This window comes from Eschrichtius robustus, chromosome 3, assembly GCF_028021215.1.
Source record: "Eschrichtius robustus isolate mEscRob2 chromosome 3, mEscRob2.pri, whole genome shotgun sequence".
Classification (NCBI taxonomy): Eukaryota; Metazoa; Chordata; class Mammalia; order Artiodactyla; family Eschrichtiidae; genus Eschrichtius; species Eschrichtius robustus.
Genome location: NC_090826.1, coordinates 156,784,873 through 156,808,354, shown reverse-complemented (window position 1 = coordinate 156,808,354; position 23,482 = coordinate 156,784,873). Strand labels below are relative to the sequence as shown.

General features: G+C 52.2%; 1 protein-coding gene across 3 annotated transcripts; it reads left to right on the top strand.

Annotated features, from left to right (window-relative positions):
* Positions 1-1,055: 1,055 nt before the first annotated feature.
* On the top strand, positions 1,056-23,315 carry SLC41A1 (solute carrier family 41 member 1). 3 transcript variants are annotated; one of them, XM_068541595.1, is made up of 12 exons: positions 1,056-1,114; positions 1,285-1,402; positions 3,935-4,956; positions 12,299-12,406; positions 13,523-13,594; positions 14,238-14,382; positions 14,521-14,667; positions 15,282-15,429; positions 16,276-16,355; positions 16,870-17,004; positions 17,313-17,461; positions 20,731-23,315. In XM_068541595.1, exons 3-12 carry the CDS (start codon positions 4,582-4,584, stop codon positions 20,914-20,916), a joined length of 1,545 nt encoding a protein of 514 aa, XP_068397696.1. In that variant the 5' UTR covers positions 1,056-1,114; positions 1,285-1,402; positions 3,935-4,581; the 3' UTR covers positions 20,917-23,315. The 3 variants fall into 3 exon arrangements, with proteins under 3 accessions (XP_068397696.1, XP_068397695.1, XP_068397697.1); XM_068541594.1 differs by lacking the exons at positions 1,056-1,114; positions 1,285-1,402 and adding an exon at positions 1,868-2,248; XM_068541596.1 differs by lacking the exons at positions 1,056-1,114; positions 1,285-1,402 and adding an exon at positions 2,455-2,527.
* Positions 23,316-23,482: the final 167 nt, after the last annotated feature.

Sequence of the window (23,482 nt, the reverse complement as noted above, 5' to 3'; positions counted from 1 at the left end):
AAAGTTCAAAAGCAGATAAAACTAACATATGGGATTAGATAGAGGTTAATTTGGGAAGGAAGGTGGCATGGTGACTGGGAGGAGACATGAGGAGGGCTTTGGGGGTACCAGTAATGGTCGAATTCCTGATCTGGGTGGCCATTATACAGGTATGTTCACTGTGTCGTAATTTGTTGATCTGCACACTTAGGATTTGTGCACTTTCCCATAGGTCTGGTATATTTCAATTTAAAAAAAAACTCACAGGAAAGGGGAAACTGTTTCAGGGGGATAAAAAAAAGAAGGTGGGAAGGGAACAGAAGGCAGATCAAGATTTTACATACAGGTGGCTTAGCTGCGGCAAGATGAAAAGGGAGCAGGGAAGACTGTTGAATGGAGCAGGAATTGTTCCCAGCCCCTGATTGAAAAGTCTCCAGATACATCAACCTTAATTCCCCACCCATCCCTACACCACCTATTGAAAAACGGATCCTTTTGGAAGAAACCCAGTGTTTCCTAGTCTAGCAGTTACTTCTGTCTCCAGGCGGAGAGACTCAGTGTTTGTAGCCAAAATTAGAACCCCAATTTTGACACTGACATTTCCTCTGCTAGGTGCTGTGAGACTTCAGGGCCTTGATGCAAATGTCCCAGCAGCTAAACTGGAATAATCCTGAGTACCAGAGTGGGAGGTGAGGAGCTAGGTTATACACGTTTGCCATCCTTGCCCAAGGGAACTACCTGCTCCTGTTGTGTGCTGGGGTGTGTGTGTACTTCGGAAAGAGGAAGGAGCAGCCAAAAGCTTCATTCCCAGCACTGTGTTCTCTCCCCAGGCACACCTCTACTCCAAAACCCATCCAGGGGTCTAGAGTCATGCTCGAATGCACCTCTTAGCCACTTTCCGGGAGGAAAATGACAGGAAGGAACCACTGGTCACAGGTTCCACTGACAAGAGGGGAAAACCTGGGGGTGGCGGTTCCTTTATGGGGGAGGCGGTTCCTTTATGGGGGAGGTCACACCCCCTGCACAAAAACATCCCCAAAAGAACCTGTACTGAGTTTGCGTTAGAGAGGTGGAGATACCCCAGGGAGGAAGTGGCAAACGGCGAAATGGGAACACCCCTCTTTGATCCCATAAGGTGCGTCAGGGAAAGTTGGACTTCGTTTAGGCCGGGACGGAGACATCTCTTCCCATGCTGCCACCAGGATCAGTGGGTCAGAGGAAGCCAGGCTCCCCTCCGCCCCTACCTCAGGTGCTGCGTGTGGGACCACAGCGGTGAGTCTGACCTCTCTTCCCGCCCCTTTCAAGGCTGGGTCTTTATTAAGGCCGGTTCCATCAGGCTGAGCCACGCGCTTGGTGGAATGCGGAATCTGGCGGAAGCGCGAGGAGACTAGCCAGCAGGAGAGGAGCTGTGTCCAAGAACAAGGTAGGGACGGTTCTCTCCGGGAACCAAGCGCGGGGTTAAGAGCACGGGGATGGCTGCTTGAGGCCCGGAGGTCAGAGCTGGCAGGCTCCACGGGGAGGTTTCCCAGTCTCTCCGGCTCAAGGAAACATTCAAGATGCAGGGATAGACGTGCACAGGCGCACACTGCTTTAAAGGGCGAGGGAAGGTCCCAGCGCGGCGGGGCGGGCCCGACGGAGGTGGCAAGGCGCCTGGAGCGGGAACCTCGGGCAGCCGGCGGATGGGCGCTGGGACCCGCGAGGCAGCCTCGGGCTCCCGTCACTCCTCGCACTGCGTTTTGCTGGCGCCCCGCCTCCGGGGCTCGAAGCGAAGGAAAGGGGCCAGGCCGAGTCTGAGCCCGCCCCCTCCCCCGCCCCCGATTGGCTGCTGCAGTTGTCCATCCAGAATCTATTTTTGATGGGAGGGGTGCCACCCAGTCTGCCCCAGATCACGTTTGCCCCTAGCAGCCAACCAGTCGGGCCCAAGTGCCCGGGCAAGAAGCGATTGGGGGCGAGTGAGCTCGGCCCCACGGTCCCCCGTCCGGGTCCCCCAGCCCCCGCTCGGGAGCGAGGCGGTATATCCTGCCCTCCCTGACCACCTCCCCTTCGTGGAAGCGGAGCGGCGGCCTCGCAGTAACGCAGAGGCGAAATGTAGCGAGCCGGGTGTCGCGGCTGGACGCTCGCCTTGGCTGGGGGTGTAGGGGGCACGCCGGAGGCCGAGGAGGACTGCCGAGGAGGAGTGATGAGAAGAGGGGGATACCTGCACCCCCCAAGACCACGGGTCCCTGCTGCCACACGCCAGGCGCCCCCCTTCCTCCCCAGCGAGGGGCAGGTCAGTCCTGTTGGGTCTAGGGGGTGGGTGGCGAGGGCGGGAGACCTGGAGCGCAGCGCATTTGCTGAGTCTGAATCGGGGAGAGGCGGGAGGGCCACCCAGATACCTCTGCCTCCCGGGGTTTGGGGATACTAAGACGGTCTTTTTTGTCCCCTCCTCAGGGCATCCTGGGTCACTTTTGCTTCTTTCATCCCATGGCCTTAGGCCCATCTGAAGTCTCCGTTACTGGAAGGAGTGGGGTGAGGGACTGGCTTCTCTTCCTTCGAGCCCCCCTTTCAGGTTAGGTGACCTGCCAGGAAGACGGGAGGAGGAGGGAGGGTCAAGTTTTAGCGGACTCAGAAACTTTTCTGGCAAGGGACAGTGGACTCTCTCTTGCTCAGAGGTTTCCTCCTGGATCTCTAGTGAGGGTTTTTGAAAGGACCACAGGACAGTGTTTCAGGAGACTGGAAAAGGGAGTCCTGGTGACGTGAGTGACTAGAAAGAAAACAGTTCCCGTGGGCCAGTTACTGGAGTTTGATCCACCCTTTCCCAAACAGGAGTTGACTAATTGTGTGTGTTTGGAATACTTAAGGACCTATTCATCTTTCCTAGGGAAATTCTCTTTAAATTTATTTTTTACTTGTGAGAGCTATTCTGGTGAGCTGGGATAGGGCGGGATCAAGGCCTGGGGATTGCTTTAGGCAAGAAAAGTGGGGCCATTACAGCTAAAGAGACATGCATTTGGGAGCAAGTGCATTTTGGCTTATGCTGCTTTGCCTTTTATTTTGCTTTGTTTTATTTACTTATTTATTTGGATGGTGCTTTTGTTTTTGGTTTTTGTTTTTTAAGAATTCCATTATATCCAACTCTCAGTAACCCTGGGGAACAGGGTGAACCTAGAGAACTGAAATGTGTGCATAATAACCAATAGTTTTACCGTCTTTCCCTTCAAACTGAGATAACACCCTTGTCCTATCTGACAAGCTCACAAGGCCAAGAGCAGGGGGAGAGAAGTAGGAACAGAGGCCTGGATCCAAGTCAGTGTCTGAGCTTTCTGTAACACTGTTGACTCTCAAGGGCAGGAATGGGTAGGCCTCTGGCTCTTGGCCTTGGTCTGGCAGCCTTGCCCCATTGCCCAGGAAGTCCTCCCAGTTGTTGTTTTTTTTTTCCTCAGGGGCTGGGGCTTTTAGGGGTCTGGGGACCTTCACTCAGTGATCAAATTCTCCCTGCTTATTTGCCCTGTGTGACTGTAAACAATCACTTTCTACAGCAGGGTGGCTACAGGGAGCTTGTGACTGAATTTGTAACTGACCCCACTGGGAGACCACACCTTAATAATCTTGGGTTCTTAATGGGCATTCAAGAAGGAATCTCCCCCAGGACATCCCTTCCCATCCCCGGTCGCTGAGAAGGCAATGCCAGGGTCTCCTGCACAGCACCTTCCTAATCCCAGGCTGGCCACATCTCATTGCTGTTGACCAAAGTGGTGGCCCCTGCGAGGCAGTGGGTTGCCTGTTGGGAGCATGGCAGGGATAGTGCCCTCTGGGCATCCAGATGTCACAGGGCAGGAATGGGTGATTTAATGAAAAAAGGAAGGCAAATAGCAAACTCTTTATGCCTGCCTTGTGGGAGGATTCTCCCAGTAGGAGCTGTCCTTTGCTGTATCGTAACATTCTCTTTTTCTTGTCTTCTTTCTTCCTACATAAGGTGTTCCATACAGATTCTTGTGACTTTAAGGACCAGGGATTTGGGAAGGTGCAAGGTCTTTCCAGGAAGGAAGGGCATCTCTGGAAAAAAGGAGAGAGACAGCAGACAGTGCCCTGGGACCAGCAGAGCCCGAGGAGCTGTGGGAAGCTGAAGGAGCCCAACCAGAGGCGGGGGAAGGAGCCACAGCCCCAGGCCGAGGCTGCCTTCTGAAAGATCTGAACTCAAGCTACTTTAATGAAAGAAGGGCCACCTCAGAGGGCACCCCAGGCTTAGCTGGGCTCTTCTACTCTGGATGCCCCTTGCTCTGAGAAGCCTGCACTGAGAACCAAAGAAGTTAAGAGGCCAGAGAAGCTTCCCCCAAGCACAGTGCTGGCCAGCGGGTCAGGCATCTGCACCCCTAGTGGCCAGCTGCAGAGTCTGGTGAGGAGTTTCTTGCTCCCCTCCAGCTCGTGGCTTCAGTGCTTGATGGGGCTGCCTGTTGGTGGATCAGTTTTTGCAGCGCCTGATAGGAGCGGAGAGCCGTGGGAAGAGGTCCCGCGGCGACCAAGCCTGGGTTCGCCCCAAGACTAAGTTCTTTCCCGAGTTAGAAAGGGAGAGAAAGCAAAAAAAGAGAGAAGAGTTCCCCCTTCTCCTCCTCCCTTCCCGTCATGTCCTCTAAGCCGGAGCCGAAGGACGTCCACCAGCTGAACGGGACTGGCCCTACTGCCTCACCCTGCCCTTCAGATGGCCCCGGGCGAGAGCCCTTGGCCGGGACCTCAGAGTTCCTGGGGCCTGATGGGACTGGGGTAGAGGTGGTGGTGATTGAGTCTCGGGCCAACGCCAAGGGGGTTCGGGAGGAGGATGCCCTGCTGGAGAACGGGAGCCAGAGCAATGAAAGTGATGACGTCAGCACAGACCGTGGCCCCGCACCACCCTCCCCGCTCAAGGAGACCTCCTTTTCCATCGGGCTGCAAGTGCTGTTTCCTTTCCTCCTGGCAGGCTTTGGGACTGTGGCTGCCGGCATGGTGCTGGACATCGTACAGGTAGGACCTGGGGAGGGCAGCTCTTGACCCTGAGCCCGGAGCCACCTTTTCCTCCTGGGAAACTGTCTCTTGGAGCTTTTCTTCCACCTCCCTGTCAGAAGCAGCTGCTGCTTCCTGGAGTACTTTTCCCTTTGGATCATGTCCTTGGCTTCTTCGTCTAGTTACTGTCTACAGAAGCCTTGAGGAAGCTCAGTAGTCCCAGGGAGGTGGTCAGGGCAGTATTGCTTAACAGAAGCAGAATTGGTTCCAGAGCTCAGGCTTGGAAGAGGAGAGATAGAATAGGTTTGTTGCCTGCCATCCCTCCTGGGCATTTCTGCTGAGCCCAGCTCAGTAGGAGACATTTAGATAGGTCTCCTCTTTGTACTTTCTTTTCCCTTTACTTTGGGGTTTCAAGGATGCCCATAGGAGAAAACTCAGTTTCAAGTCTCCCCTTCATCCCCCTGCTGGGCAGGAATTTGTCCAGCTGCCAAGAGGGTCTCAAATTAAGTGGGAAGTTTCTTAAAGGCATTTTGTGTTGCTTGTCTGCCTGTAACCTTGGCAGGATCTTGCTGGGGAATGGGGGTGGGCACATGCTGTCTGATACATGATTCGGGGGGGGGGGGTCGGTGTTGGTGTGATGAGACATAGAAGTGCTAATTATGTGACATATATGGGGACAAAATATAATCTCTCATGGAATCTCTCAGGAGGACATGGAGTTCAGCATCCCCTCCCCTTTTCCCATCCAACCCTACCAACGATGCATGTGGTAATACAGAGACTCCTGCTGGCAAGTCTCACCATGCCCTTGTCCCAGGAAACAGGGTGGTTGGTTCTAGGTGGTTCTTTCAATGGTGTCTACCTGGACCACTTTGACTTGAGTCCTTAGGAGAACACTGCACCTTTGGTTGCTAATGAGGATGGTGTTTATGTCATTCCTGCTCTCTCCCCTAACTTGTTATCTTGGGGATTGTTCCTCATGTCAGGAGCTAGGAAGGCGGGCTTTGGATTCCTCCCCCTGGTAGCTGCTCCTTCTCCTAGGGCAGTGAGTGGAGGTAATGGGAGGAGGAGAAATGAGACCAGGGTAGCAGTTCTCCACCTCTTCCATCCCTTTCCTGTGGCCTTGGTTTTCATTTTAAGAGTTTTCCAGTTCTGGTTTGGTGCCTCCAAAGGGTATAGAACCAGGATCTGGTGGTGACCTGGAAAGGGGTGGCTTTATTTTCTGGATAGTAAGAACGGTAGTGGGGAGCATCTGTTGGACTCTTCTGTGGGCCCATGAGGTAGGAACCATAACCATCTCCATTGTGTAGATAGGGAACCTGTGGCTCAGAGGGATTAGGGAACTTGTCCCTGGTCATCTGACTCAGAACCTATGCCATTAACCTCTATGGCCTTCACCGTGACCGTGGTTCGCCAACTGGTTAAAGACTCTGGGAGGGGTCTGCTCTCTTTGTCTTTCCCCGAAGAACAGGGTAGACTGGAGTCTGGAACAGCTGGAGTTACATTCTAAAATGAGCAAGAACAAAAGTTCTTAGAGGGCCCCTCCCTCCCCCCATCTCACACACTGAAGAGAGTTCTAGAGATGGAAAAGACTTCTGACATCTTGCCTGCCTCCACCCCTCACCCATGGTCCTGAGACATTGAGAAACCCAGGTAGGGAATCTTTGGAGCCTGACCAATGTGCCCACAGAGGGCCAACATTTGCCCTCAGTGTGGCACCTAGGCTCACCCCAAAGCTAAGGTCCAGTTGGTATGGATGACAATGGCTGGTTTGTCCTTGTCCCCCTCCCCCAGCCTCCTGCCACAGCTGGTCTGTAGCAGGCCCTGCAGATGGCTGCAGTGATATCATGGCAGGGGTGGGAGCAGAAAGGTCAGGGACCACAGGGAGATTCTTATTCCATATCTAAGGGGGCGAAAGGGGTGTCTGACAATCTCGGATTCAGGAAAAGCAGGACAATTTCTAAGGATTCACACCGCATTCCCCCTTCACAAGCTAAGATGACCTTCAGTGGGACAGAATCTGGGGCCCTAAGAGGCTGGGGCCATCAGGAGGAGCTGGCTGTAGAGTGTCCCCAGTGTCCCAGAGCAGCTGAGCAGAAGGCCGTGTTGGTGCAGATGTCTCCTTGGTCCAGGGCCCCCCCTTTTTTCTCCACTGCTGCAGAAGCCCCAGTCTCTTCCCCAGGCCCATTTCTCCCTCCTCTTATCTGCCCTCCTCTCCACTCAGCCTGTAGAACCAGCCTCTGCAGTGAGATAAGGGGCTGGCGTACTGGCCAAAAGTAGGAAAAGTTTAAGTGGACTGCAGTCTGCTGCGACTTCCCCACCGTGGCTGAACGTTCCCATAGCATTTGGGAAGGAAAGCAGGACTGGGCCCAGTGGTGGAATTGAAGGGGGTTGGGATCTGGGAGCCTCCATGCTGCAGATGCCCTGCCCCACCTCCTGGTTTGGTCCTAGGTGGCTGCAGAGCATCTCACTCCCCTCTTCTGTCAGCCTTTTGAGGGATGGGGGTGGCAGGAGGTGGTGTGCCAGCCTTCACTGGAATCCCCAGCTGTGTTAAAACAGGTGAGACTCCCAGCTCCTTATCCTGACTCACTACTCACTTGCTGAGGATCCCAAGGAAAGGAGACACCCCCTCCCTGAAATACCTCCTCCTCTGGCTTTTCTTTCCTGCTGCGTATACAGAAGAGTCTACAAAGATGAAAGTGGATGGCAAGCATGGGCTTAGATAAGTGGAGTGGGAAAGAAGCGTTCCTCTCATGGCTGGCCTGCCCCCGTGGCTGCTGGCATTCCTGGGTAGGACACTCAGGTTCCTCATGTCCACCCCTTTTATCGCACTTTGTACAGCCCTCTGTACCCAGGTGCTGCCCTGAGGCCCTCCTCCTTGGACACCTAGAGGATGTCTGCAGGTGGTGGGGGAAAGCCTCAGGTGAAGGTTGGGTTTACTCTGATCTAAGCTGACTCAGTCCTCACCCTGAAAGGTAAACTCCAGCCCAACTTCCCAGGTTCTCCCACAGCCTGGTTCTCAGAGCTGCTAAGGATCTTAGTCTTCTTCATGTCCTTGACTCCAGCTTTTTCAGGCTGTGACTTTCTTCCCTGCTGCTGTCTCCCTGGAGGGGAAGAAGGCTCAGGGCAGAACACTCAAAGGCAGGCAGGGGTCTGTCTTTGAGGCCAGAAGAGGTGAGGGATAGAAGAGGCAAGATGGAAGTATCAGGATGAAGTAGCAGCAGGGCCACTGAGGTGCGAGACTTAGGGTGATTGCTCTGAATTGGGATTATTTTGAAGTGTGAAGGGAACTGTCTCATCCCTGACCTCCAAAATATCAGGGACCAGTGAGCCCTCACTCCCCTGTATCCACAGACAGAGAAGGAAAGGGAAGAGGAGCTGCATTTCTGAGAAGCAGTGTCGATGTGTTCTGTCCCCACTTCCCGCCAAGTGCTTCCTGGAACGTGCCCTTTTCCACCCCCAGCAGAGCAGGAAGGTGTGGGTGAAGGCTTGGCTGACTGGTCTGACCTCAGGGGCAGGCACTTCCAGCCAGGATGAACAGGATGGGCCTGAATTAGGCCAAAGGAGGAAGGAGAGACACTGTCGGCCCCTGCCCATTCTACCCCTCACCTCAGGGCAGCCTGCTTCCCGGCCTCTCCCAGAGAGGTAGGGGGGTGTGTGTGTGTGTGTGTGTGTGTGTTTACATACATGTCAGAGGCTCCCCTGCCTGAGCTGCGTCTTTGAGAGGCTTTTGTGGGTGAAGAAAGTATGTGTGTAGACATTGGCTACCCTGACCCGAGTGCCAGCTCAGGGCATTGCTGGGTAGGGGCGCAGGGGGTGTGAGGTTCCAGGCTGTATCCTGGCCGGCCGGGAAGACTTCTGCATAGGGCTGTCATTGCAGCCACTGGCTCTTCTTGCCTGTCTGTCCCGAATCTCATCACTGCTAAAACCCTATCCCTTCTAGGTCCTTGTGTAGTTGAAGGAGAGGGTGCGTGTGAGCTGGGAGACGCAGGGATTTGGGAGTATTTATAGTGGCAGCTGGAGGGGCTTAGCTGAGCTTCATACATTTTTTTTCTTAATCGTAAAGACAAACAATATACCTTACAAACAATTAAGAAAATATTGCTGGCATACTCTTGGAGTATTTCTTTCCGGGCTCCTTCACTCTGCCGATAAGTACACATATTTTACATATGCCTACCTGGAGATCGAAGCTTTTCTCAGAGCCTGCGGCTTGGAAGCTGGGAGGGGCAGGTGTTATGCAGTGAGGAGGGGATACGAGGCTGGGCTCTGAGCGGAGCTTCCAAACCACCCTTATGGGTCAGCCACCCTTATGAGGGGCGGGGAGGGGAGCAGAGAGAATTCTTCATCTCTGGAGCTGTGTGTCCAGTTGAGGTGAGGGAGGAGGAGGCAGAGCTGAGCAAGGCCTTGCCTGCTGGGAGCTGGCACCCCAGGGCTATGTGCTGGCCTTGTCCAAGAGCAACAGTCCCCGAGTTCCTCCAGCGTAGACGGGGCTCAGTGGGGCTGCCTTCTCTTTGGGGGCCCAGGGATGAAAAGGGATTTGCATCCCTCCTGGCTCTTCCTGTGGGTGCCTGAAAGCTCAGCAACTATGGCTGGGGGACAGGGGGTTTCTTTCCCATCCTTAGTTTTCAGAAAGAGCCTTCCCTAAAAAAGTCCTGCGCCTTCCACCAGTGAGGAGCTAGGCCAGGAGCTCAGGTACAGATACGCTCCAGCCCTAGTGAGATGAGCCCTTCCCCTGGGTCCTGGTAGGGACTCCGCCTGCCATCAGCACCCCACACACACCCACAAAAAGAACTCTGACAAGAATAGAGAGGTCCTTGCCTTTATAGGACTCCCCAGTGTCCAGCCTCCCCTGGACTCTAATCCTGGCCTTAGCCCCCTCTGATTTCCATGCTCCTCTTTTTTTTTTTTTTTTTTAACTGTGGTAACAAACACATAAAATGTATCATCTTAACCATTTTTAATGTACAGTTCAATGCTGTGAAGTGTGTTCACATTGTTGTAAAACAGATCTCCAGAACTTTTTTATCTTGCAAAACTGAAACTCTACACCCATTAAACATTAACTTCCCTTTTCCCCCTCCTCCTAGCCTCTGGTAACCACCATGCTACTTCAATTTCTAGGAATTTGAATACTTTAGATACCTCATATAAGTGGAATCATATAATATTTGTCTTTTTGTGACTGGCTTATTTCACTTAATATAATGTCCTTAAGGTTCATCCATGTTGTTGCATGTAACAGGATTTCCTTCCTTTTAGGGCTGAATAATATTCCCTTGTTATAGACCATGTTTTGTTTATTCATTCATCTGTCAGTGGACACTTGGGTTGCTTCTACCTCTTGGCTATTGTGAATAATGTTGCTATGAACATGGATGTGCAGATATCTCTTTGAGACCCTGCTTTAAGTTATTTTGGGTATATACCAGACGTGAGATTGCTGGATCATATAGTAGTTCTCTTCTTAATTTTTTAAGGAACCGCCATATTGTTTTCCATAGTGGTTGTACGATTTTACATTCCATCAACAGTGCACAAGTGTTCCAGTTTCTCCACATCCTCACCAACACTTGTTATTTTCTATTTTGTTTTGTTTTTTAATAGCTGCCATCCTAATGAGTATGAGGTGATATCTTATTGTGGGTTTGATTTGCAGCCTTGCTCATCATTAACTATAGAGTTGTCAGTGCTGGAATTGCCTTTAGGGACCATCTGATCTGGTCCCTGAAGTGTACCTTTTATAGTCAAGAGCTCAAGGCCCTTATAACTTGTCTAAGGTACCCCTGCTGGTCTCTGTGGGAGGATGTTGGGGACAGAGCATGAGGCCCATCCTTGTGGTCTCTTGTGGGAGACCCAAGACTCTCAGTCCACTGCCTTTGCTCATTAGAGCACTTTGCCTCAGTTTCAACTGCAACTAAAGTAGCTTTCAAATAACCAATCCTGGCTCCTACATTTTTCCTTCTTAGCACTAAGGAGTGCAGTGCTCTCTGAACCTCAGTTTCCTCATTTACAAAGTGGGATAAAAATAGCTCCTACCTCACTGGGTTGTTGATAGGATATAATGAGAAAATGCACATAGAGCCTTAGCCTGGCACATGGTGCAGACTTAGAAGATGTTAGCTGAAGAAATAGGTAGGAGAGCCAGGCCTGATGGTCTCAGGGCTGGAATCCATGTCTCCTGCCTCCCAGTCCAGTGCTCTTCCTTGCAGGGGTACACTTCCCTTTCCTAACTGAGAGATTGGGGCAGGAGAATGCAGAGGAGGAATGAAAAACCTCTTGCAGACCAGCACTCTGAGGTTTGGGGGCCACGGTCTTAATTCAGAGCCTGTTCTAAAGGAGAGCTGCTGTGGCTGAGGCCCAGAGCCCTTGGAGATAGATAGAAACCAAACAAACTCTCTAATCTCCTCAACCCCAGCCCCCTGGAGCCCGGTGCTCAACAGCTGAGACAACACCGCTCAAGGCTGAGGCCACAGAGAAACCAGACTGAAGGCAATTTGAAGGGAGATTGCAAAGGAGTTCTGGGGTGTAAGCCAGCCCCAGGGTGACTCAGCTGTGTGGGTCCCTGCCGTCTTCTCCCCCAGCTCCACAAAGCAGGCAGAAGAAGCAGAGACGGGCTAGGGCCTCCTGACTGGAAGGGACCCTCTACGTCTCCCCTGTTCTGGGTGGCAGGAGCAGGGGCTTTGTTGTTTGGAGTACCATGGACTTGGTTTGCTTCCAGGGTTCCTGGAGGAAAGGCGCCTGACGTGCTCACTCCCTGCTGATTCCGTTTCCTCCTCAAGCCCCTGCTCCCAGACTATCCAGTCGTAACTGAACAAGGGCTCGTGTGCACACGGCACAAAAAGCCAAACTCTGACAGCAGGTTTGCAGCAAAGTAAAGGCTTACTGCAGGGCACCAAGCAAGGGAGTGGGAGAAAAGCCTCAGATCCACTCCCACTTGGTCTCTGAGTGAGGGGGATTTAAAGGGGAAGAACAAAGAAGCTGGGGTTAATCATCATCTTGTGACATTTCTTAATTGTACTTTTGGGACTCAGGATGCCTACTGTTTAAGAGTCTATGGTCTGGTGGTCCATGACCCAGGGTCTGTTAGCTCATTTTGACCTAGAGAAACAGCCTGAGTCTGTACGTTAACTACGTTATGATTGACCTCAGCAATCTTAGTCATCTGACTGTGGCTAATTGGTGTTCATTTAGCACAGGATTGAGGTCAGAAGGGACAAGAAAGGGATTAAAGTTTTGGATAAAGACATTAATCATAACCTTGGAACAGGAACTCGCTTTTAGGGGGACTCAGTTTCACGTTCAACCTCGAAGCCAGCCCTTTGGGGCCCTGAAATGCCTGGGTTCTGTTTTCACCTTGCAGCACTGGGAAGTCTTCCAGAAAGTGACAGAGGTCTTCATCCTGGTGCCTGCACTGCTGGGGCTTAAGGGGAACCTGGAAATGACCCTGGCATCAAGGCTTTCCACCGCAGTGAGTGTCCTGGCTGGGAGGAACGGGGCACACAGAGGAGTCCGGGGCAGCACAGAGCCTGACTAGGAGATCACCACAGGCCTTTCTCAACTGCCCAGGTCTGCAGTGTGGGTCTGGGGTGGAAAGGAGTAGGGAGACCCCAGTCTGGTTGTCCTGCTCCTGGGCAGGAGCTCCCTGCCCAGAGTGGTTCCCAGGCTCGGTTTCTGGATGTCCCAGCCATCCTTGGACTCTTGCCCCACCCCCTGCTTCGCAACCCGCCTCGTGACTGTTTGTGCAGCTTTGACAGGCGAGCATCATGCTGGTCCCTCCACCTGCACAGATGGGGGCCTCCTCTGATCTCCAGCCCTACTCTGCAGCTGGGCAGGAGCAGAGCCAGGCCTTCCCCCCATCCCATCCCCTTCCCCCATGGCAGGCTGCTCTTCTGTAAGGGAAGAGATGAAGAGCGGCTGCTCATCACTTCCACCTCCCCAAACTCTTAGATCGGCCGTCATGGTTCAGAGACTGAACCAGATACAGGCCCCATGGGGTGGGAGGCAGGAAGCAGTAAAACTCAGGAGGCCAGGGGAGCCAAGTGGCAGGGGTGTCCCTGCATGGCCATGAGCCTGGAGAAGGCAGCAGAGAGAAGTGGCAGCCAGCCTAGCCCTCCCCAACTTGCCCTCCTGGCCTATTCCCATGCCACCTCACTCCTTCCCAGACACTCTCATGGCCTCCATCCTGCACCAGCAGCTGACCTTTCTTCCCTAAGATGGCAAGCTGGCTTCAGAGCCAGGGAAGGATCAGGTCATTCTAACCCATGTGGGAATGAGCTGCCCAGGTGAGCAGGGCAGAGCATGGAATCGGCCTCTGCTCAGTGGCTGTCCTGAGAGGAGGGGAGAAGAGGAGGCTGCCTTGGGAGCCCCCTTCCCATCCCCAGCCAGAGGCAGGAGCTCAAGGATCTTCTGCTCCTTCCCTCTCACCCCAGCCCCTCGACCCTGCTTCACTTTCCCTGGGGGTCATGTCCTGGTCCCAGAGTCTTAGGTCACATGCACTGCCTGCTGATCCAGGCAAGGTCCTAATGGATGGAGCTGCAGGCCTTTTCCAGCCTGGAGCTCCAGACCCTTGTCCTCCCTCTCCCAGGCCAACATCGGGCACATGGACACACCCAAGGAGCTCTGGCGGATGATCACTGGGAATATGGCCCTCATCCAGGTAAGAGAGCAGGGACCAGAGACGGTGGGGCTAAGCTTCCTCCCTGGTCAGGAATTTGAAAGGCTTAAGTCAGCCCCTGCCGGCTCCTGAGTAAAGCTCCAGCATCCTGCTGAGCTGGCTTCTCCCAAAGGGACTCCAGGAGGTAACCAGGTTTCCCAGGAAAACAGCCAAGATGGGGGGAACCCCAGTATCTACAGTGTCAGTTCTTGGCTTCCAGTGGTGCAGAGGGCTTGTGTCCCCACAGATCAGACTCAGGAGGAGACTCAGGAGTGCTGAAGGTCCTTGACTGCTGTTGTCCCATCCCCCCATGAGGCACACAGGTTCCGAACTGGGAGTCTTCCCCATTGAGTCCCAGGCCTTGTGTCTGGACTGAAGTCTCAGGCTCTATTGAACCTCCCCCAATCCCCAGAGGAACACTCATTCAGCCAGTAACATGTCCTGGGTTCCTGCAGGGTGCACTACCCAGTACTGGTGTCTGGTGTGAAACTAAATAAACAAAGACATCATTCCAGCCTGGGAGGACTGGACAGGCCAGCCCCGCCTGCCTCCTGGGGCTGCTGAGGGCAGGAAGAGGTCTGGCTAAGTGCTCAGTGACCTCAGCTAAGACGCGCTCTGCTCTCCGAGTTACCACTCCCCTCCTCAGGTGCAGGCCACGGTGGTGGGCTTCCTGGCGTCCATCGCAGCCGTCGTCTTTGGCTGGATCCCTGACGGCCACTTCAGTATCCCACATGCCTTCCTGCTCTGTGCCAGCAGCGTGGCCACGGCCTTCATTGCCTCCCTGGTACTGGGTAAGGAAGGGAAGGGAGGGGCAGGGGAGTAGGAAGGGCTGCCCCAGAGGTGTCAACTAAACCTTCAATCTCTCTTTTTGTTGGTTGATACCCCATTATCTCTTCTTACCCTGCCTGGCCCCTCTCCTTCCTCCCCAGGCATGATCATGATTGGAGTCATCATTGGCTCTCGCAAGATTGGAATCAACCCAGACAATGTGGCCACGCCCATTGCTGCCAGCCTGGGAGACCTCATCACCTTGGCACTGCTCTCAGGCATCAGCTGGGGACTCTACCTGGAGCAGGGTGAGGCTGAGGCAATCAAGGGTGTGACCAGGGTGGACTCCTGGGTGGGATTGGGAGAGATGGTAGTGGGTTTGCACATGTGTAAGGATTTCTTCTATGTTCTTAACTATTTGGTTGGAGCACAGTTTGTAATAACTCCCTGCCTTAGAGAGATGAGGCTAAGTACTTATCTCAAATTCATGCAGGCAGCAGGAGCAGGGGTGAAAGTATTTGAGAAATATGCTTGGTGCTGTATATTCTTACTTATCTTGGAGGGGTAAGGGGGCAAGGGCAAAGGAAAGGAACTGAAGGCTGGAATCTGCTTGCAAAATGAAGAAGAGGAGGGGAGATAGGGATTTCTGGGGAATCAAAGCAAGAAACCTAGGATCTGGTCTGTGCCCCTAATAAGTTCAATGTCTGAGGAGGTTTCACCTTGGTTTCCTTATCTACAAATGGAAAAGGCTGGTCCCATCTCCCTCCCGGGTTTACAGTGAGCATCAGATGAGGTAATATATTTACTGGCATTTAGTGTGGTGTTACTGTTGATCTGTTGGGGCATTTGCAGGCTGAGCTAAGGGGAGGCTGGGAGCAGGGAGCTACATTGCTCACCTCCCTCCCATCTCTGCCTCTCTCAGATGTCTGGCAATATATCTACCCCCTGGTGTGTGCCTTCTTCATGGCCCTGCTGCCTGTCTGGGTGGTGCTGGCTCGACGGAGCCCAGCCACAAGGGAGGTGTTGTACTCAGGCTGGGAGCCTGTCATCATTGCCATGGCCATCAGCAGGTAGGCTCAGGCCCTTGATGCCCACCCTCCCCCTCCCCCCTCCCTTCCACAGACTCGATTTTAAGCCCCGGAAAGAGGAAGTGTGGCACAGACCCTAGAAATGCCTTCAACAGTGGATCAGTTACATGTCCTTCCGTAGCAAGTGACAGAAGCCATCTGAAATGGGTTTCATTGGAAAGCAGAACACATTGGCTTAGAGAACTAAAGAGGCACAGCTGGATTCAGGGACATAAATGATATCATTAGGGCCCCGGTATTCTCCATGTCTCAGCTCTGCTTTTCTCTGTGTTGGCCTGCAGCTTCAGGTTTGCACTTCCTTACGCTTACTAATTCCAGCAGGGATTCTTTCTGTCAACAGTTCTGCAGAGTCCCATTATAGAATGTCATTGGCTGTCAGCCAGTCATGTGGCTATCCCTGAACCAATCACTGTGGCCTTAGGGATGTGCTGCTCTGATTGGATGGGCCTGGGGCCTCGCCATCATTGGAGCAGTGTCACTCGAACCACAGTGACTGAGTTTGAGAGAGGTGGTTCCCTGAGGAAAAGCCCAGCACTGTTACCAGAAGGGGAAATCACACTGAGCAGGCAGAACAGCAGGCGGCTCCTCTAGCCAACTTGGGAGGTGGGTAAAGGAGACAGCTGCCTGCCCCAGCTTGCTCGGGGTGCTGCGCCAGCGTGTATGTCAGGAGCATCAGCTGGTCTGGCAAGGGGAGGCGAGGACTGGAAGGACAAGGGGCTCCTGGGAGCCGCCTTGCTGCCCACGTCCAGATGGACCTGTACCTCTCATCCCGGGGACCGGAACAGAAGCCTTCACTGGTCTTTGTGTCTTGTCTTTGTGTCTGTGTAGTGTGGGAGGCCTCATCTTGGACAAGACTGTCTCAGACCCCAACTTTGCAGGGATGGCTGTCTTCACACCTGTGATTAATGGTGAGGTCTCGGCATTAGCTGCCTAGGGGAAAGAAGAGGGCGGGATCAGAGGATTTGGGGGGCTTTGTATCAGTCAGGGTTCTAGCAGGCAAGAGAGTCCAGCTCAGATAGTTCACAACTTGAACTGCTACTTGAAACTGGTTACTGGAACCAGCACATGAGCATTGGATGCCTGGGACCACGCAGAGCTTTGGAGAGGGGCTGAGCCAGGCAGGGCCTTGTCCCCTCGGCTATGTCTGACCGCAAGTGTACACTCTGCATTGATGGAGAAGGCAGGCTCCCTGAGTCTGCAGATCCACCTGTGTCCCTCCCTGCACTCTCAGCCGTGTTAGGAGTATGGGGGACTGCCACATCTCCATAGCATGGAGGATGGGAGGAGCCTGGAAGACTCCCTGGAAGGAAGGGTGTCTTTGTCTTCCTTCTTAGTGTCTCACTCTTTTCCTGGGGTCTGGTGAATGGGTCATGCCCTCCCCACTCCCCACCCCCACGTCTCAGGTCTTATGTGTCTCCGCAGGTGTTGGGGGCAATCTGGTGGCTGTGCAGGCCAGCCGCATCTCCACCTTCCTCCACATGAACGGGATGCCAGGCGAGAACTCTGGGCAAGCCCCTCGCCGCTGCCCCAGCCCTTGTACCACCTTCTTCAGTCCCGGTAATGCCAGAGTCCCCACCTCCTAGGTTCACTCCATCACTTCAGAAACAGCTGGGGCCTGCATATGTAGGTTCTCCTTCACTGTTGGGCTGTATGTACCAGCTGTTCTGGAGGGCAGAGCCCAGGCAGGAAGGCTCTCCTTTCCTGGGACACCCTGAGGGATGGGGACCATGGGATGGAGACAGAGAGATAGTCAGCTGTCTGCTGCCCTGGAGTGTAGTGTGGCACCTCCTGACTTTGAAAGGTCCCTTGGAGCCAGTTCTCCTCCTCCCCTCCTCCTCCTCACACCATCTCTCCCCTGGTCCCAGATGTGAATTCTCGCTCGGCCCGGGTCCTCTTTCTCCTCGTGGTCCCAGGACACCTGGTGTTCCTCTACACCATCAGCTGTATGCAGGGCGGGCACACCACTCTCACACTCATCTTCATCATCTTCTACATGACAGCTGCACTGCTCCAGGTACGGACTGGCAGGGGCATGGGGGCGGGGGGCCAGGGCTGCCCTGCAGGGATGGGAAGGGAGGTCCAGGCTTGGCCCAGAAAGAGTCTTCCAACTCTTTCTCTGTGACTGTGTGGCCAGTAAACACTGGACAGGGGCTCAGGAGAACAGGCTGTAGTTCCAGCAAAGTCACTACCATGCTGTGTGACTTTTGCTCAGTTGTTTTACTTCTCTGAGCCTCAATGATACATTTGTAAATTGAGAGGAGTGGACCAGAGGTGGTGGACTTCAGGCAGGTGCCACCCCCACTAGCCTGGCCACAGAGCTCCATGTGGCTCTGTTCACATGCTGGGGTTCCTTGGGAGATTTCATTTGAATAAAGGGTTTCACAGCTTGAAAACATGTCAAAACCACTGCACTAGATAATCTGTTGGATCCCATCCAGCCTTGCCGTTCTGTAATACTAGGATGCTTTCTCCCTGGCTTTGTATTACCTTTCTTTCAACTTTTTGTTTTGAAATAATTATATATTCTCAAGAAGTTGCCCCCCGAAATGTAGAGAGATCCCATGTACTGATCACCCAGTTCCCTGCAGCGGTAACATCTTGCATAATTATAGCACAACATCAAAACCAGGAAATCAGTGTTGGTACAATGCACAAAGCTATTCAGATTGCACCAGTTTTACATGCACTCGTATGTGTGTGTGTGTGTGTGTGTGGTTCTATGCAATTCTATCACATGTGCATTCATGTAACCACCACCACAGTCGAGATACAGAACAGTTCCATCACCACAAGCCTCCCTCATGCAACCCCTTTATAGCCAAACTCACCCTTAGTATCACATTTTCAATTTCTACAGATTTGCTTTTCGAATAGGTAATAACAGTCACATAGTTCAAAAAATGTGTAAGGTTCATAGTGAAACCTCAGTGAAAAGTCTTTTCTCCCCTTTTTCCAGCCATCCAGTTATGTTCCTCACAAGCCATTGGTGTTATCTGTTTCTTTTTTTTTTTTTTTGAAGTATAGTTGATTTACAGTGTTGTGTTAGTTTCTGATGTACAGCAAAGTGACTCAGTTTTACATATATATATATATATATATATAAGAATATATATATATATTCTTTTCCATTATGGTTTATTACAAGATATTGAATATAGTTCCCTATGCTATACAGTAGGACCTTGTTGTTTATCTATATCTGTTTCTTATGTATCCTTCAAGTTTATTCTATATTTATGCAAGCAAACATACATATTTTTCTTATTTCCCTCCTTTTTTTTTAACACACATGTAGCACACTATACATGCTGTCCACACCCTGCTTTTTTCACTTAACAATTTATCTTAGAGATCATTCCATACCCATATGTGAAGAGCAGAACACCCTGATTTTTATGGCCGCATTCTCTTCTGTTGTATAGACGTGCCATAGTTTCATTTAACCAGTCCCCTATTGGTAAGCCCTTATCCATAACTCCAACCCCTCATCCCCAACTTTAGAAATGTTGTGTGTTAGGACATCTTAGCAAGGGCTGGGCCAACCACATGCAGTTTCCCCGCAGCAACGTACCCAACTTGCCACGTTCCATTGTGAGTTGGGGTGAAGCACACTCGGTGGGAAAAGGGAAGGTGTATGTGCCGAGGGTCTGTGGCTGGAGGGTAGCCCTTGGCCACGTTGGGAAGGATGAGCCCAGCTTCATTCCCCATTGTGGACACGCTGGGGGACACTCTCACCTCTGCTGTCTTCTCTAGCCTGTGCAGGGCGGGAGCATGGCACTTGATCCCCTCTAAAGGTTCTTCCTGATCCCCTCGCCGCCCCCTCACAGCCATATGTCCCAGGGCCTGCTCGGGAGGCTGGAATATGGGGACAGCTGCTGCCATTCCCTTCGTGGGACACGTCCCGAAGTCCTTCTGGCCACGCTCTTTATTTGGGATGCTTCTGCAGCTGCTGGCAAGGGTGTGAAGTTATGGGGGGCTGGCCCTCACCCAGGGCTGGGGCCAGGGCCATAGGAGTCCAAAGCAGCTGTGTGTGGGGCAAGGTGGAACGTGAAGGTGCTGGAACTGTAACCTCTGGCTTCCTTGGAGAGAAGACAGGAGAGCAACCAAGTTTGCCTAAAAATAGGCATCACTTCTGGCTTCTGGATCCCCCAGTGGCCCTGGTTCCAGCATCTGAGCCCCTCAGGGAAGAATTTGCATACCACAGTATTTACAAAGTACAGTCAGGAGTAAAACCTCCCAAATGACTGTGTTGGAGCTTTACCGTTAGAAACCGTTTCATTCTCACACAGATGCAGTCATTTGGGGATCCCCAAATGTCAGGAATCATGCAGACTATATAAAAGATGCAGGCCAGCCCACTCCACCAGAATATTTTAGACCGAGTTCATCACCAACTTAAAAGTGCGTGTGAATCTTGTTAAAATGCAGATTCCGATTTAGGAGATCCAGCGTGAGGCCTGAGATTCTGCATTTTTCAGAAGCTCCCAGCTGTTGTTGATGCTACTGGTCCTGGGCCCACTAGCAAGGTTCTAATCTAGATCATTCTTAATTTTCTGTAGTAATGGAAGAAAAGCAAGGGCACAGATAAATCAAAGCAGCAGATAATCCAAAACGTCTTTTGAATTGGTATGCACTGTCTGCTTTGTATTTAGCCGACTTATTCTTAATTCTGTTTTGCTAGGACTAATGTTAAAATAAACTTGCATTCTCTGAGCCCACAACAGCAGAATGGGAAGGGTCAGGAGGAAGGCAGCTTGGGATAATCAACTGTTACTCAGACAGCTGTGCCGGCAGCAGCCTCAAACGCTGTCCTTATTCCACTCTGCTCTGAGGACAAATCCCTGTATGAAAATCAAACTCCAACCCTCAGCCCCCTGCCTGGCTCCCAAAGAGGCCAACATGGCAAGAACTGGAGTGACCTGAGGATAGGATGACCCAGAATTAGAGGCAAGAGGGCTGAATTCCTGCAAGCAGTAGGATGTCAATTAGGAAGCCTCTTGTTTGGTAAATTTAGGAGCAGAATGTAATGCTGATGTGGGTGACTCCAGGGAGTAGGGGCATCTTCCTTCCCAAAGAACTCGAATTACTCCTGTCATCTGTTCAAGGTGGTCACTGTGGAGGGAAGGAACATAGAGGGGTTGCTGGGGCGGAGAGATGAGCTGTCCCAGCTTAAGGACTGTGGATAGCCAAGCCTTGTGATGCAATGAATGGGTTGATCGTGTGGCCTCTGTCTCCCCCTGGAGAGAGGGGATGGCTGCAGGCTGGGCCCTTCTGTTTCTCCAGGTGCTGATTCTCCTGTACATCGCAGACTGGATGGTGCACTGGATGTGGGGCCGGGGCCTGGACCCGGACAACTTCTCCATCCCGTACTTGACAGCCCTGGGGGACCTGCTCGGCACTGGGCTCCTAGCACTCAGCTTCCATGTCCTCTGGCTCATTGGGGACCGAGACACGGATGTCGGGGACTAAGCCTGGTCACTCAGCCTTCTCTCCACCTCTCTGCACTTTCTGTGTGAAATTTTTTTTGGTTTCTCTTCCCCCACCCCACCCCACTCGACACTCCCACCTCTTTCTAGGACTTCGCTTTGATACCGAATTCTCATTATTTTCAATGGGAATTTTTATACATTGAGCCAAGTTTGTAGAGCAAGAATTCAGGCAGGACAGATGGACTGAGATGAATAGTACAAGTAGATTTTTGAGACAATCACCAAGTGCAATTTCATGGTGGGTGCCTCCAGGTGAAGTGGATTGGGGCAGGGGTTTCCATCTGGGATCTGGGGACGTTTGGTTTAGCTTTAGCAAACTCAGCCTCTGTGAGTGGGCTCTGGTTTTGGAGGTTTGTCTTTGTTTTCTTTTTTTCTTTTTGGTTGAACAGAGGGTTAAATGTCACTCTCCCTTCCCCTCCCACACACACATACTTTTTCTAGAAATGGACCAACTTCAAAGCACTAAGCAGGAGACAGCTGCTCTGGCCCCGAATAATCCTAGCCCTATTCTCTACCCTGCTCTCAAAAAGAATGAGGTAAACTCCTTAAATTGTGTACGTGCTCCTTACCCGATTGCCTGATAAATACCACCAACCCCTCCCTTTGATCTTTTTTCCAATTGATTGTCTCATCCAGGAAGAAATGAGCAGTGGCCTGGTCTCCCTGTTGACCCATGTCTACCCATAGTTTGCCAAGATCTGCATCCTCCCTGGGCCCAGAGAACTGATTACTCTGTTCAACCTTTATCTCTAATTGTTTCCAAGCACGACCTTTCCCAGAGCTTGCCGGGTTGGGTTCCAAGATTAGGGATGGAGAATGGGTATGTGGAAAATGGTTGGGAGGTTGAGGGCAACCAGGGGTGTTTCACTGCTGCTGTCTCTCCTGAAGACATAATCACGTGGTCACCTTAGACCCTGTCGCTTCCTGAAATCACTCATTCTTTCATGCCATGGAGGTCAGTTTTCCTCTCTCTTGGCTTCTGCCCACATTCATCATTCATTCACTCATTCATTCATTTATTCAGCAAATACACAGCCTCCCCAAGAGGAGCTCATCTGCAGGCACGGTCTGAAACATTCTTTGAGCGCTATTTATTGAGTGCCTACTACGTGTTAGGTCCTGTTTGCACAGGCACTGACTAGCCAGCGGTAAGGGAAACACAGTTCTAACCTCGCCTCGTTCCTAGATATAAAGGCCATGTGCCCTTTTCAATCTGGCAGAGAAAGTTTCCTCGCTGTATTTCCATCTTTGTCACCGAGCCAGGTTCCGCCTCTAGATTCCACTCCTAGATCCCACTTCTGCACAACACTGACCACGGCTAGAGCCCCTAGCCCCATTGTTCAGCCACTGTTGATTTCCCTAAACTCCCCTTACCCTCCCTTCCCTCCATCTCCTCACCAGCCACCCAAAAGAGGATTCAGAACTAGAAGGCTGGATATCAACCGACTGCTTCCACTTTTCTCTGCCCAGCACAAGACTGGGAGAACACTGGACTCTCTGCATCTTCCCCACACGTTACCGTGAACAGATCAGGATTCTGTTGTCCACACTCACATGTGTACAAGTCTGGGCATTTGGATGCAGGTTTTTTCTAGCCTGTCTATCCACAGCTTCCCCTTAAGCCCTCCCCTCTGTAGCCTAAAGGGCCCATCTCCAGGGGAAGACTAGGCAGTGACCCTGACTCTTACCACTACGATGCCTCATCCCAGGAACTTGCCCTTTACCACCAGAGACTTTTCTCTCCCTCCATTTCCACCCAGGCCACCTTCCAGAGCCTAGAACCTTAGAATTGGAATCGTAGAGGTTATCTAGCTGGGGTTGTGTCCAGCAGAGTTTATTAACACCAGCCTGGCCTTGTTCCTGCTCTTCCTCAGGCCTTCTTTCGTCTTGTCCTCCACCTCGAAACCCATTTGCACACAGACTCTTGTACAGGCACCAAAACCAACTCCTCCGCCCCTGAGGCTGTGCCCCTGTGGTCTGCAGTCACCCCTGCCCCAGTCACCCCCCACCCCTTCCTCATCTCTGGAGTTCAGCCAGGCTGCCCTGGGGGATTCCGGAGTGTCCTTTGCCACAAAAGCAAGAAGGTAGGCGTGCCCCAAGCCCTGCGTGTGTGAGCAGAGGGAGGGCTGCGGGGTGAGAGGGAAAGAAAATGAACTTCATGACTTCCGTGGAAGATCCATTTCTTTTCCCCCGATTGCACAAACTGCATGGACTTCTGGCCCGGCTGTGAGGAGCGACATTGGTTTACTCTTATATCCTTAAAAAGTTACAGAACTGTGTCCTATGACAATTATTTATAGTGACTATAACTGAATTGACAAATGTCAACGTAACTGATAAATTATATTTGGTAAAATAAAGAGGACGTTTATTTAGGTGGCTGGTGGTTCCTGTGTGTCTCATCAAAAAGCAGCTTCCACTGTTTCTTTGGGCCCCCTCTGTAGTCCCACCCCCTCCTCACACAGAAGTGGAGAGGGGCCAGAGTGCGACGAGAAATATCTCTTAAATGCAGAGATGCGTGATAGAAAACATCAGCCATTTATTGA